Here is a 10,203-nt window from a genome sequence, read left to right on the forward strand (position 1 = left end):
GTGGTGATTTCGCGGCTCCGAGAGCGCTGCTGCTGCAGCGGCGTCGGCCCCTGGGGCTTCTGCTACAGCAACGGGCAAACGGGGAAGCACCGTGGTGTTCGGAGGGAGGCAAATGAAAAGCATTGAGGGGCGCGTTGGGAGAGGAACCTGGTACAGAGGTTAGAGCGCCTGGTGGCCGTACCCTTCGGCTCCCTGATATTCTTAATAGTTGTGTATAGGTTTTAAGGAATTGGAGTTTCATGGCATGTCTTTCTTCAGTGAAGTTAACCTTGGGAGCCGGACTGGACCTACATGACGCACTGGAACTCAGTTTATTTTTCACTGAGGTTTCATTTTCTTTTTTTTACAGAAGGATTTCAAGCCAGGGCATGTTTCAGTGGCCTAATCCTAAAAGCACGGAGGAGCAATCCCTTGGTCTGCTCTGCTGGGAGGAGCGCTCTCGTTTCCGAAGCCGCCGGGGAAGTACCACAGCCGGCGGTGTTAGTACCAAGTGTAGCTCGCTGCCAATAGCGGTGCCAGCGGTGATGCAGAAGCGCTGTACAAAAAACAAATGTGTTGGCTTTAGTTTGGTCCAATTCAAAACAAAGTAATCGTCTGCCTGCTTGGGGAAGTGCTGAGACTGTTCAGCAAATTTTCGTGACCCTTCAACTTCTCTGCCGAAGGTACTTCCAGCCACAGAGGAAGAGGGAATTGCTTTTGTTTATTCACCTTTATTATTCTGTGGCATCGCTCTATTTAGCTGAAAATACTCTGGATAAGTTTCCATTTATAATCCAGCTAGTAAACCGAGAACGGACAGTTGCTAAATCTCTCTGTCAGAATTACAGCAAGCACCTGGTCATGACCACTAAAACTAATGTTGCTAAACCGTTTCCACAATAACTTCATGCTCCAAAGTTTCCAACCAATTATCTCTTGAGATGAAATTTTCCACATTTGGCCTCCGTTCGGGAGCGATATTTTTTTCTTTGGGGTTTGAGAAAAATGATGCCAGCTGTTTCTGAGTGGGGCATGAACGATAAAATTATGCCTTTGTAGTAATAAAAAGCACTTCGTAGAGTGCTCCAAGCCAAAATGTACAACTTGCTCTAGACCTCTCCGGAGAGCTTTTTTTTTTTTTTTTTTGCCTGGCATTATATATATTATATTTGATATTGATTAATACAGATGAACAAAGACAAGGTGATGAGCCTGCTTGGAAGGAGCTGGGGCTGGTGTGTGCGCAGGTGAGGACGCACGCGCGCAGCGCGAGCAGCCCGGGGACGCGTGTGCAAACACAGGCGGGCACCCGCCGAGGTGAGGCTGGCTCTCACACGAGGAAAAAATCTAATTGCAATTTAATTCCCTCGTTAAAATAGCTCCCAGAATAAACAGCTGGAGACATGTTATCGTAATGCAGCCCCGTCGAACGTTATGAAATTAATTGTAATCTGGCCGAGGCTATAAATTGTAGATCTGAATTCACGCAGCTGGGACGTCCCCAGGCGTCTCGGAGGTCCTGGTCTCTCCACGCTCGGTAAATGCGGGAGGCACCTGCGCTGGCGGCAGCGGCGCAAACGCGCGCGGTCCCGCGGTGCGTGCGCTCCGCGGCCGGAAAGCAGCGCCTGGCTCCGCCGGCAGCGCGGGTCTCCCGTGGGAAGGGGTTCCCCTGGCAAATCCCTGCCCCGGCACTTCGGGGGCCGCTGGAGGCAGCTCCTGTTATCCAGGGAATCGGGAGGCGGGGAAACAGAAGGAGCCCAAAGCCCCCGCGCTGCCCGGTGTCCTGCGGCGGGCTCCTCGCGCTCCCTGAAACCCTCGGGGCGCAGGGAGCTGCCGTGTCTGCCGAGAGGGCATTTTTGTTGTTGTTGTTTGTCCGGGGGGACTCCCTGTCACGCCATCGGCCGGGTCTGTCCTGCCGCGGCGCGGATCGTCCCCGTTCCGCGCGCGAGCTGAACTTTTCGCCGGCGCTTGAGGCGGCCGGCGAGGGGGATGCGCGCGTGTGAGTGCGAGTGCGAGGGGCCACACGCGCCTCCAGCGCCGTCCGGTCCCGGATTCTCCCGCCCTCTCGCCGCGACCCTCGCTCGTTCCCGCTGTCGCGGCGAGTCCCGGAGGGCGCCGGGCGGCTCCTCCGCGGGGCAGCCCAAGGAAAAGCGGGTCCCGGCCCGGCTCGGGGGGCGGGAGAAGGGGTCTCTTTTGGGCACGCTCGTGTCGGGCCGGCCCGGTCCGCGCGGGGCCGGTCCCGCCTTGCATCACCGCGCGGGGGCCTCGCCTCGCCCCCCCCCGCGGCTCCGCTATTAATAGCATGACATCAGCGCGGGGCCGCCGCCAGCGCGGATGCCAGCGCCGCCGCCAGCGCCTATATAAGGCGGGTGATGCAACCGCGGGCAGCGGCAGAGCGAGGCGGCGGCAGCAGCGGGCGCTGCGCTGCGCTCCGCTCCCCTCCGGCGGCCGCGACGAGCAGAGCAGAGCCCGGCGGAGCGGCGGGCGGGCGGGCGCCGAGCCCGCTCCTTCCCTGCTTTCCTTCCCTCCCTCCTCCTTGCCGGGAGCAGCTCAGGTAGGCGAGAGCCGCGGGCTGCCCGCGCCGTCGGGGCGGCCGCGGTGCCGGCGGGATGCGCCGCTTCCCCGCTGCCTCCGCCAAAACTCGTGCAGAGGAGCGAGGCTCCTGCCCCGAGCGCCTTTAGCCGCCTCCCCGCGCTCCGCGGCAGCGTGCGGGGCGCCGGGAGCTCCAGAGCCGGCGGTGGGAGCTCCGCGGGGCTCGCCGGGGTTTGCGCTTGCCGCGGCGCCGGGGAAGCAGCTCCCGGGCGGGAGCAGCGGCGGGCGGTGCGAGCCGGGCGGCAGCGAAGCGAAAGGGAAAGGAGCGGCGGGGCCGCTCCAGGCGCTCGCGCCGGAGCGCGGGTCCGAGCCCGAGCGACAGCCTGGGAGCTGCCGCGAGCGGCCGCATCCTCAGGTGAAAACTTGGGCGAACAAGCGGCAAGCGCCCAGCGGAGGTGGGAAAGGGGATCTCGAGGCAAGAGCGAGCGAGAGGCAGCGGGAGGACGAGCCTCGCTCGGGGAGCGGCGGAGGGGAGCGCGGCGCCGGGCACGAGGCAGGGGCAGGGGCAGGGGCAGGGGCAGGTCCCGGCCGACCAGGCAGGTCCCGCCTGGACCCGCGTCCCGGCCGCAGCGGCAGCCGGACCCCGGGGTGGCCGCCCTGGCAGGACAGGGACTCCCATTCGGTCTCCTTCCCGGTACTTCCCCAGCTCCTTGTCCTTACAAACGCGGAGAAAATGAGATACTGCTCTGGGTGACTTATAGACAGAGCTTTTTGTTTGTTTTGTTTTGTTTTTTGTTTTGTTTTGTTTTGGGGGGACGAAAACTACGAGAAAGGAAGAGATAGTCAAATGCTGCTTTATTATTATTATTATTTTATTTAATAACAAAAAGTCGGATGTTGGGAAGGTCGGAGCACTGCTCAGGCGGGACAGCAGCAGTTTCCCTGGCCAAGAGCGCTTCCCCCTGAGCTTCCTCTCCTGGTGGGCACCCTCCCACCCTTCTCCCACCTTTTTTTTTTTCTTTTTTTTCTCTTCTCTCTCTCTCTCTTTTTTTTTTTTTTTAGTCAAGGAGAGAGCAACTAGAGCACCCAAGGATATCTCAGCATAGTACAGGACTCACTAGTGCCAGTGCTGCCCTCGGCACTAGCAGAAATGCAATGTGGACACAATTGCCCAGGCACCTGGCTAAAATATGAACATTCTTGGTTTCTACAGGGAGGAATGTATGGATAGAGGAATAAACCACTAGTGCTGGAAAACTGTTGGCCCCATGAATTCTTCCTAGGCTGTTACTGTTAGTTTAAGGCTCCCAGTTTGAGTGCGTTAAACAGAATTAACTTTGTCAAATGAAACCGTCCCCGGGAGCCAAGGGGCCTGACAGCGAACGCAGCTGGGGTTTCCGGAGCCGCTAGCGGCTCCGACGCTGTTGGGAACCTGTTGGACATTGGTAATTGGTAGATGGCGTTGGGAGGAGTTTAGTTGGAAATTATAGGGAGGTTTCTGACCTGTTGAAAAAGGGTACCCACTTGCTTTCTGAGATTATGGGATTAAACCATATTGGTACTTTAAATGTGACTCATGAGCAGGGGCTTTCTGAACAGAATTACATAAATTTCCCAAGATCTCTCTGAATAACAAATTGTTCCAAATAATTTCCCCGCCTCTAATAACCAAAGGTGAAATCCTGGCCCTGCTGAGGTCAAACAAAAAACACCTTTTGCCTGCAGTGGGTTCAGGATTTCACCGCCAGAACGCAGGCAGTCCCCGCTGCGCCGTGGCCACCGAGCCTGCGAGCGAGGGCTCCGCTGCACCTGGGCAAGGCCACTCTTTGCCAAGAGGCAATCTGCTGCCCTTGGGTTTTTATGTTGCCCTCACTTAGCATGAGCTGGGTGCTCCTCTGGCTCGCCCCGGGGTGGATTTGCAGCGCAGTATTTGAAATAGCCCTGCGCAAAATCTGTCTTTCTGTCAAGGCATGGGGTGATGCCCCAACCCTTCTTGCTGGTCTTCTTACAGAGGGGCAGGCAGGGAACTGCTCAACTCTGGGCTGGCCTTGCAGAAACGTAACTTAACCCATGTGGCTGCCCTGAGGCAACTGCTTGCCCACCTGCACCAAGGTAGCTGTAACTGACTTAGCTGCAGTTATTGCAGTTCTAGTCAAGAGTAGATAGCAAGTGCTGTAATTGCCCCAACAGCCATTAAAAATAATAATAAAAACACACAAAAAAACCCCAACATTATGGTAAAGTCCAATTTAGGACAATTCGCCTTGTGAATAATCCTATTTTCTCTGGATTTTCAGCCATCGCCCCTCATCCCAGGCCTCTTGTGATGCCGTGTCTGGGTGGACAGCGCCGGCTGGGCTGGCTGGGGCGCCCGGCCGGGCCGTTTGGTGGCCCAGGGGCCATCGCTTTACACGAAGCACAGAGGGCACCGCTCCCGCTCTCTTTCACATTCAGTTGTTGTTGCTCAACCAGCTAAAAAAATACAGGAAGGTGACTAAAAAGAGGAGAGCGGAGAGCGCCGTCAGCCAGGTTCATTTCCTTAGGAAAATTGCTGGACGGAAGGGAGGGTATCCATCCCGGTGGTATCCATTAGCATAATTCCCCTGAAGTCTCCTCAGTTTCACTGTTTTGTGTCAGCAGGAGATCTGACCAAAATATTTAAGAATTTAAAACCCTTGCGGAGGGCACTCGAGGACAGTTTCAGATTTTACAAGAGCAAAGGAATGAAACAAATGACTTCTCATTCCTCAGGGCTTCTTCCCTCCAGCTAGCTCTGTGCTTTGAAACCCCATCTTCATGCCTGTGCCGACTCCTGCTCAGGAATCTATAACCAGATCTTAACAATCCCGTGTAAAAACAAGCAGGATAATTTTGGGGGCTGCTCATGCCCAGAAAACCTCAGCTTCTACAAGAGCTGTTGTAGCTTTACCTGAGGATGTCTGAGCTCGAACTTTGTTCTTTCCATTTCAAGCAGGAATTTGATGGTTTAGCTCTGAGAATGGAGATTCTCTTAACCTCCTTCTATGTTTTAAATAATAATAGCATTTGCCAGGGTAAAGCCTTAGAGTATGCATATATAAACACTCCATCTTAAGTTTCAGAGAGATCTAGAAATTGTGTGATATGCTAGTAGCATTAAATACCAAATTGAACTTAACCAGAAGGCAAGCAGAAGTTTTTGCTAGTGAGCAAATTCTTCATTGCTTGACTCCAGCAGGAGATGGGGGTATGTAGGGCATGGGTGTTGAGGCAGTGCAAGAATTATAGTCTTATTTCACAGTTTAAAATATGCCTCTAGCAGATTTTTGTTTGTTTGTTTGTTTTGCTTTTCTAAAGTTGCTGAAAGACTATTATCATCTTTTTTTTCTTTACCTTTCAGCAAAATGATGGTCCAACACTCTGGCCAGGTATCAGCATTAGAAGTCAGCGCCTCCGCAATTGTTCCCACTTTGTCCCCTGCAGGGTCACTGGGGTTTGATGATTTCACAAATTTAACCCCACTGGTGAAAGAGGAACTGCGGTTCGCCATTCAGAACAAGCGCCAAGCCCACAGGATGTCTTCCACACTGGACACGGTGACTGTCTCTGAAAGGCCGGTGGAAGCGTCCATCATGAAAGCAGAGGTGCGAATTGCATGTCAGTGTGATTGATTAGGGCTCTGATCAGATTTCATGGCAAGACCACTAATTATATCAACTACAGACCAACTGCTCCACCTAAACGCATTTAGTAGGCTTGATCCTTCAAAGCCTGTTGCTTGATTTTTCTGTAGGTGCTTTTGGAAAGCCCTATGGTATTTCTCACTGCAGTTAAGTGGGCTTTAGTTGAATGCTTTTACTTTTAATTATGAGCAATAATTAAACGATTATTTTTAATTATGGGCAGTGCTTCACAGTGGTCAGAGCTAAACTTCTCTCTCTGCCTGTTTGTGGCTGAACTTGGAGTAAGTTGCTGCAGTTTCGCTTCAGTGTGGCCTGTCCACGAAGCCCCACGTGGGCTGCACTGAGCTACCGCTGCTGTGCTTTGTCCATGCTAGTTTTTTACTAGCAGTGCAAAAGCATTTCTCTTATAAAGTGAAGGAATCAACTAAGTTGAGGATATGTCTGTACATTGCTTTAAATCAATTACTGCTGTTGCTGTTGTCATGAAACTCTCAAGGGAGAAAAAAACCCAAACCTTCAAGGAGTGTCATCATATGCCCCCTTACATGCACTGCCTTTAGCTCCCTGCCTCATCCTTGCTTTCAGCTTCCACTCTGCTCCCTGCACGCTTGGCTCCTTTTTCTCGTTGGAAAACTTGAACAAGACGGAGGTGTAGAAGGTAGCCTGGCCAGGGTGGGAGAGACACTTGGCAATTTTTCTGAGTGCCATTGATTTAAAATGAGCCATTGCATGGGTTACATCCATCTAAGGTCCAGTCAGTGTTCTTTTTTTTTTTTTTTATTGACAATTTTAATGGAGTTTCTACAGTCTTACTGTATTGCAAGCAAGGTCAGAATCATGTCCTTATGTAACTCATGATGTGAGTGCTAACAACACTATCTGCATTGTTTCTAAAAAATGGACAAGTTATCAAAACACTGATAGAGTATTTACTGTAACTTACTGAGTGTGTGTATCTGTTTTTGCTGGCTAGTTTACTCCTGAGGAGGATGAAAGGAAAAAACGGAGAAGGGAAAGGAACAAAATTGCTGCTGCAAAGTGCCGAAACAAAAAGAAGGAAAAAACAGAATGTTTGCAGAAAGTAAGTCACTAACTTCTTTTTTTTTTTCTTGCTCTCTCATCCTGCCATGATCTGGGTAGATAGTACAGTAGTGCTGTCATAGTAGGAAATGCAGAAGTATGTTACCCAAGTCTATACAAAACCTTCACAATCTTAACTATATGAAAAGTGAACATGCGATATACTAGATCAGATCTGATTAAAATTGGAAGAAAAGAAAACATGGCAGGAAGGTGAAGGGGGGTTACTGCTTCAATGGCCAATCTTTTGTAACATTAATTTGAATGTGTAAATTGAACAACAACAAGAAGAAATCAAAATCCCACTGCACGAACCTGCAGACATCTATGGGTAATCTCCGGCCTCCTTATGAAGTGGGTGCTGTAGTAGCTTAGCCTGCTGTGTGTCCTAAAACCTCTGTAGTGGTTTCACCTGGTCTGCTATGAGGTGAAGTTAGAGGACAGCAGCATCAGACCTGTCTTAGTCCCTGTATCCAGGGGTAGGGAAAAGAGTTGTGCTCTTTACAGATGTATGTTGTAACGTTCCAGGGAGTTAACAGGAGACATACATCATTTTGGATCAATTTTTGGCTCCTGCAGTTCAGAGTAACTGCAGAAGATGGCAAAATTACTCTGTGTGCATACCATTGTAAGTGAGGTCTAAATTGGGCTGTGCAACTTCTGTTACACCTCTAAAGAGCAAAGAAGGCAGCTACGGATTTGGTTTTCAGACCACAGTGACCTGGGAGATGTGTAGTTTCACCACTATAGGGCTCTAAGAACCTTTAACTTCTTTCTCAGCTAGTCATATGTTTTCTCACTGATAAAAGGCTGCAGCTATTAGGTAAACATTGCAGTCGGCTACTGAAAGCACGCAGTCTAATAGTTGTGTCTGTACTTTGTGACTAGGAATCAGAAAAGCTGGAAACTATCAATGCAGAATTAAAAGCCCAGATTGAAGAGCTAAAGAATGAGAAGCAGCATTTGATATACATGCTAAATCTCCACAGGCCCACTTGTATAGTCCGGGCACAAAACGGAAGGACACCTGAAGATGAAAGGAATCTCTTTATTCAACAGATCAAAGAAGGAACATTACAAGGTTAAGTGATATGGCAAACATGGAAATATTTATAGTATGTTTTTAACAGCTACCAGAATCCACGGAGGAGCTGACTTAACGTGTAGGATTCTATTAGTCAAGAGTCTTTAGGAAGGGCAGGTGTCTGTTTTAAGCAGAAAGAATTATTTTGGCTTGACAGCGATTCTTCCCCTTGGAAGAGCTGGTCTCAACCAAACCGAAGTGTCTTCTGCCTCAAACGTAGGTTTTGCTCCTGTCGTCCTTGCTGTTCCTAGGAGCTGCAGACAACAGCTTCAGAAGTTTTAGCTCTCTGCTGGCATACAGCATCTGCACTCACGACGTTCGTGCTAGAACACTATGACTTGCGATGATGCACGTGGTACAGACAGCTGTGCTGGATGGACACTACCCTTCCTCACTGCTGGTGGGGAAAGCAGACCGAGACTGGGTTGCTTATTTTTTTTCTTCAGGTTTTGAAGTTTCCAGGAGGATGCTTTCTGGCAGAATGTACTGATATGTAATACTGCATTCTAACCAAACACGTACACGCACACGCGCACACACAAAAGCCTTTAGTTCCAACTAGGCGTTGTAATCGTTTTTTTTCACAACACTTGTGTGGGTTTTTTTCTGTGACTCATCTCAGAGACTGAATTTGAAAAGTCTGGTAGGTGTGACAAAGAAATGTTTCTTGCAAAACATCCATGTAGCTAAGTTCGTGCTTTATGAGCTGGAACCCCACCTACTATCTGCTGGGGACTCTAATTTTTCTTTGAGTTGCTGGAGAGCATTTTGCACCATCATTGGGTGGCTGGGTGAGTTGGACCCTCTGGAGAGAAGAAGCTAAGCACGAAGGGGTTTTGATAAAGGTTTTGCCTGAGTAAAGAACTGCAGGACTGAAGCCCAAGCTTGTGAATCAGGCAAAGTAATAATAATAATAAAGACATTTTAAACTAGGATCTGATCCTGCAAGCCTTAATTCATGCTTCTAAGCCTCATTCAGAGAAGAGGTTCTATGGACTTCTGTAGGTCTGGTTATACAGATAGCTCTTATAGGGCATGAAAAAGCTTTGCCCATCCTTGTCAGGATTATCCCTATTGCCTGATGATTCAGAGGGGTAAAATATGATTGCAGTTACTTTATTTTACTTTTGAGTGGTGACTACAGTCAATCAGAAGTGTTACTTAGAATCTGAAGGAGGCAAGAGTTTTGATGTAGTGAAGAATTGTTTTTATTTTTTATTAAATACTAACCTTAGATGTTTCTGAACTGGTAGAAGAGCTGCTGGACAAAACAGTTGGAACTGAGTGTTTAAATTCTGATGTTTCTGTGAAATTCTCAGATTGCTTAATCCTATAAAATATATCCTTACAATTTTCTGTAAAAGAAAATATCCTTATTTATCACTAATACCTTAATAAGTAAAGTTAATAAATACTGCAAGCAAGATAAAACTGAAAACACAGGTGTTGTGCTGTTTTTTTACTTTTATCTCTTGGTGTTTAATATTATATATTCCTAAACTTCAACGGTTGTATTTGAGACACCACTATTTAAAACCCTTATCCTTCCTCTTTGCCTCAGATGAGGTGCAGAGTATCTCAAGCGTTTGGATGCGCAGATTATACCTTCCAAAACTTTGCCTCCTGATCAATGGTGTCTATCTGCTCACAATCACAATTTAAGTGAAGCAGACGATGAGAATGGAGCTTACAGTACATAATATTTTACACCAGTTGTGCAGTGTTGAATTATTCTAAAGGCTAAACTTAAAGATACCTCAGCCATAAGCTTCCAAGTCCCGGTTGAGTATATCAGATATCATACCTGATCCTTATATGATCTTTATATTCTGCAACAGAACTTCTTAGTACATTTTCCTAAGATCT

The 10,203-nt window shown here is 49.1% G+C and overlaps 1 protein-coding gene across 2 annotated transcripts; it reads left to right on the top strand.

Annotated features, from left to right (window-relative positions):
* The first annotated feature begins 2,525 nt into the window (after positions 1–2,525).
* Positions 2,526–9,718, top strand: ATF3 (activating transcription factor 3). Of its 2 annotated transcripts, XM_088531888.1 has the most exons (4): positions 2,526–2,533; positions 5,974–6,134; positions 7,147–7,254; positions 8,142–9,718. In XM_088531888.1, the coding sequence occupies exons 2-4, from the start codon at positions 6,066–6,068 to the stop codon at positions 8,337–8,339; spliced, it is 375 nt and encodes a 124-aa protein (XP_088388014.1). In that variant the 5' UTR covers positions 2,526–2,533; positions 5,974–6,065; the 3' UTR covers positions 8,340–9,718. The 2 variants fall into 2 exon arrangements, with proteins under 2 accessions (XP_088388014.1, XP_010214278.1); XM_010215976.2 differs by lacking the exon at positions 2,526–2,533 and having other exon boundaries at positions 5,876–6,134.
* Positions 9,719–10,203: the final 485 nt, after the last annotated feature.

Source organism: Tinamus guttatus, unplaced genomic scaffold, assembly GCF_059628265.1.
Source record: "Tinamus guttatus ecotype Peru unplaced genomic scaffold, ASM5962826v1 Tinamus_guttatus_pri_ptg000033l, whole genome shotgun sequence".
Taxonomy (NCBI): Eukaryota; Metazoa; Chordata; class Aves; order Tinamiformes; family Tinamidae; genus Tinamus; species Tinamus guttatus.

Coding starts and splice junctions, on each gene's coding strand:
- ATF3 (XM_010215976.2), top strand. CDS start 5,895: ATGATGGTCCAACACTCTGGCCAGGTATCAGCATTAGAAGTCAGCGCC. Junction 6,135..7,146: donor CGTCCATCATGAAAGCAGAG/GTGCGAATTGCA, acceptor TTTGCTGGCTAG/TTTACTCCTGAGGAGGATGA. Junction 7,255..8,141: donor AAACAGAATGTTTGCAGAAA/GTAAGTCACTAA, acceptor CTTTGTGACTAG/GAATCAGAAAAGCTGGAAAC.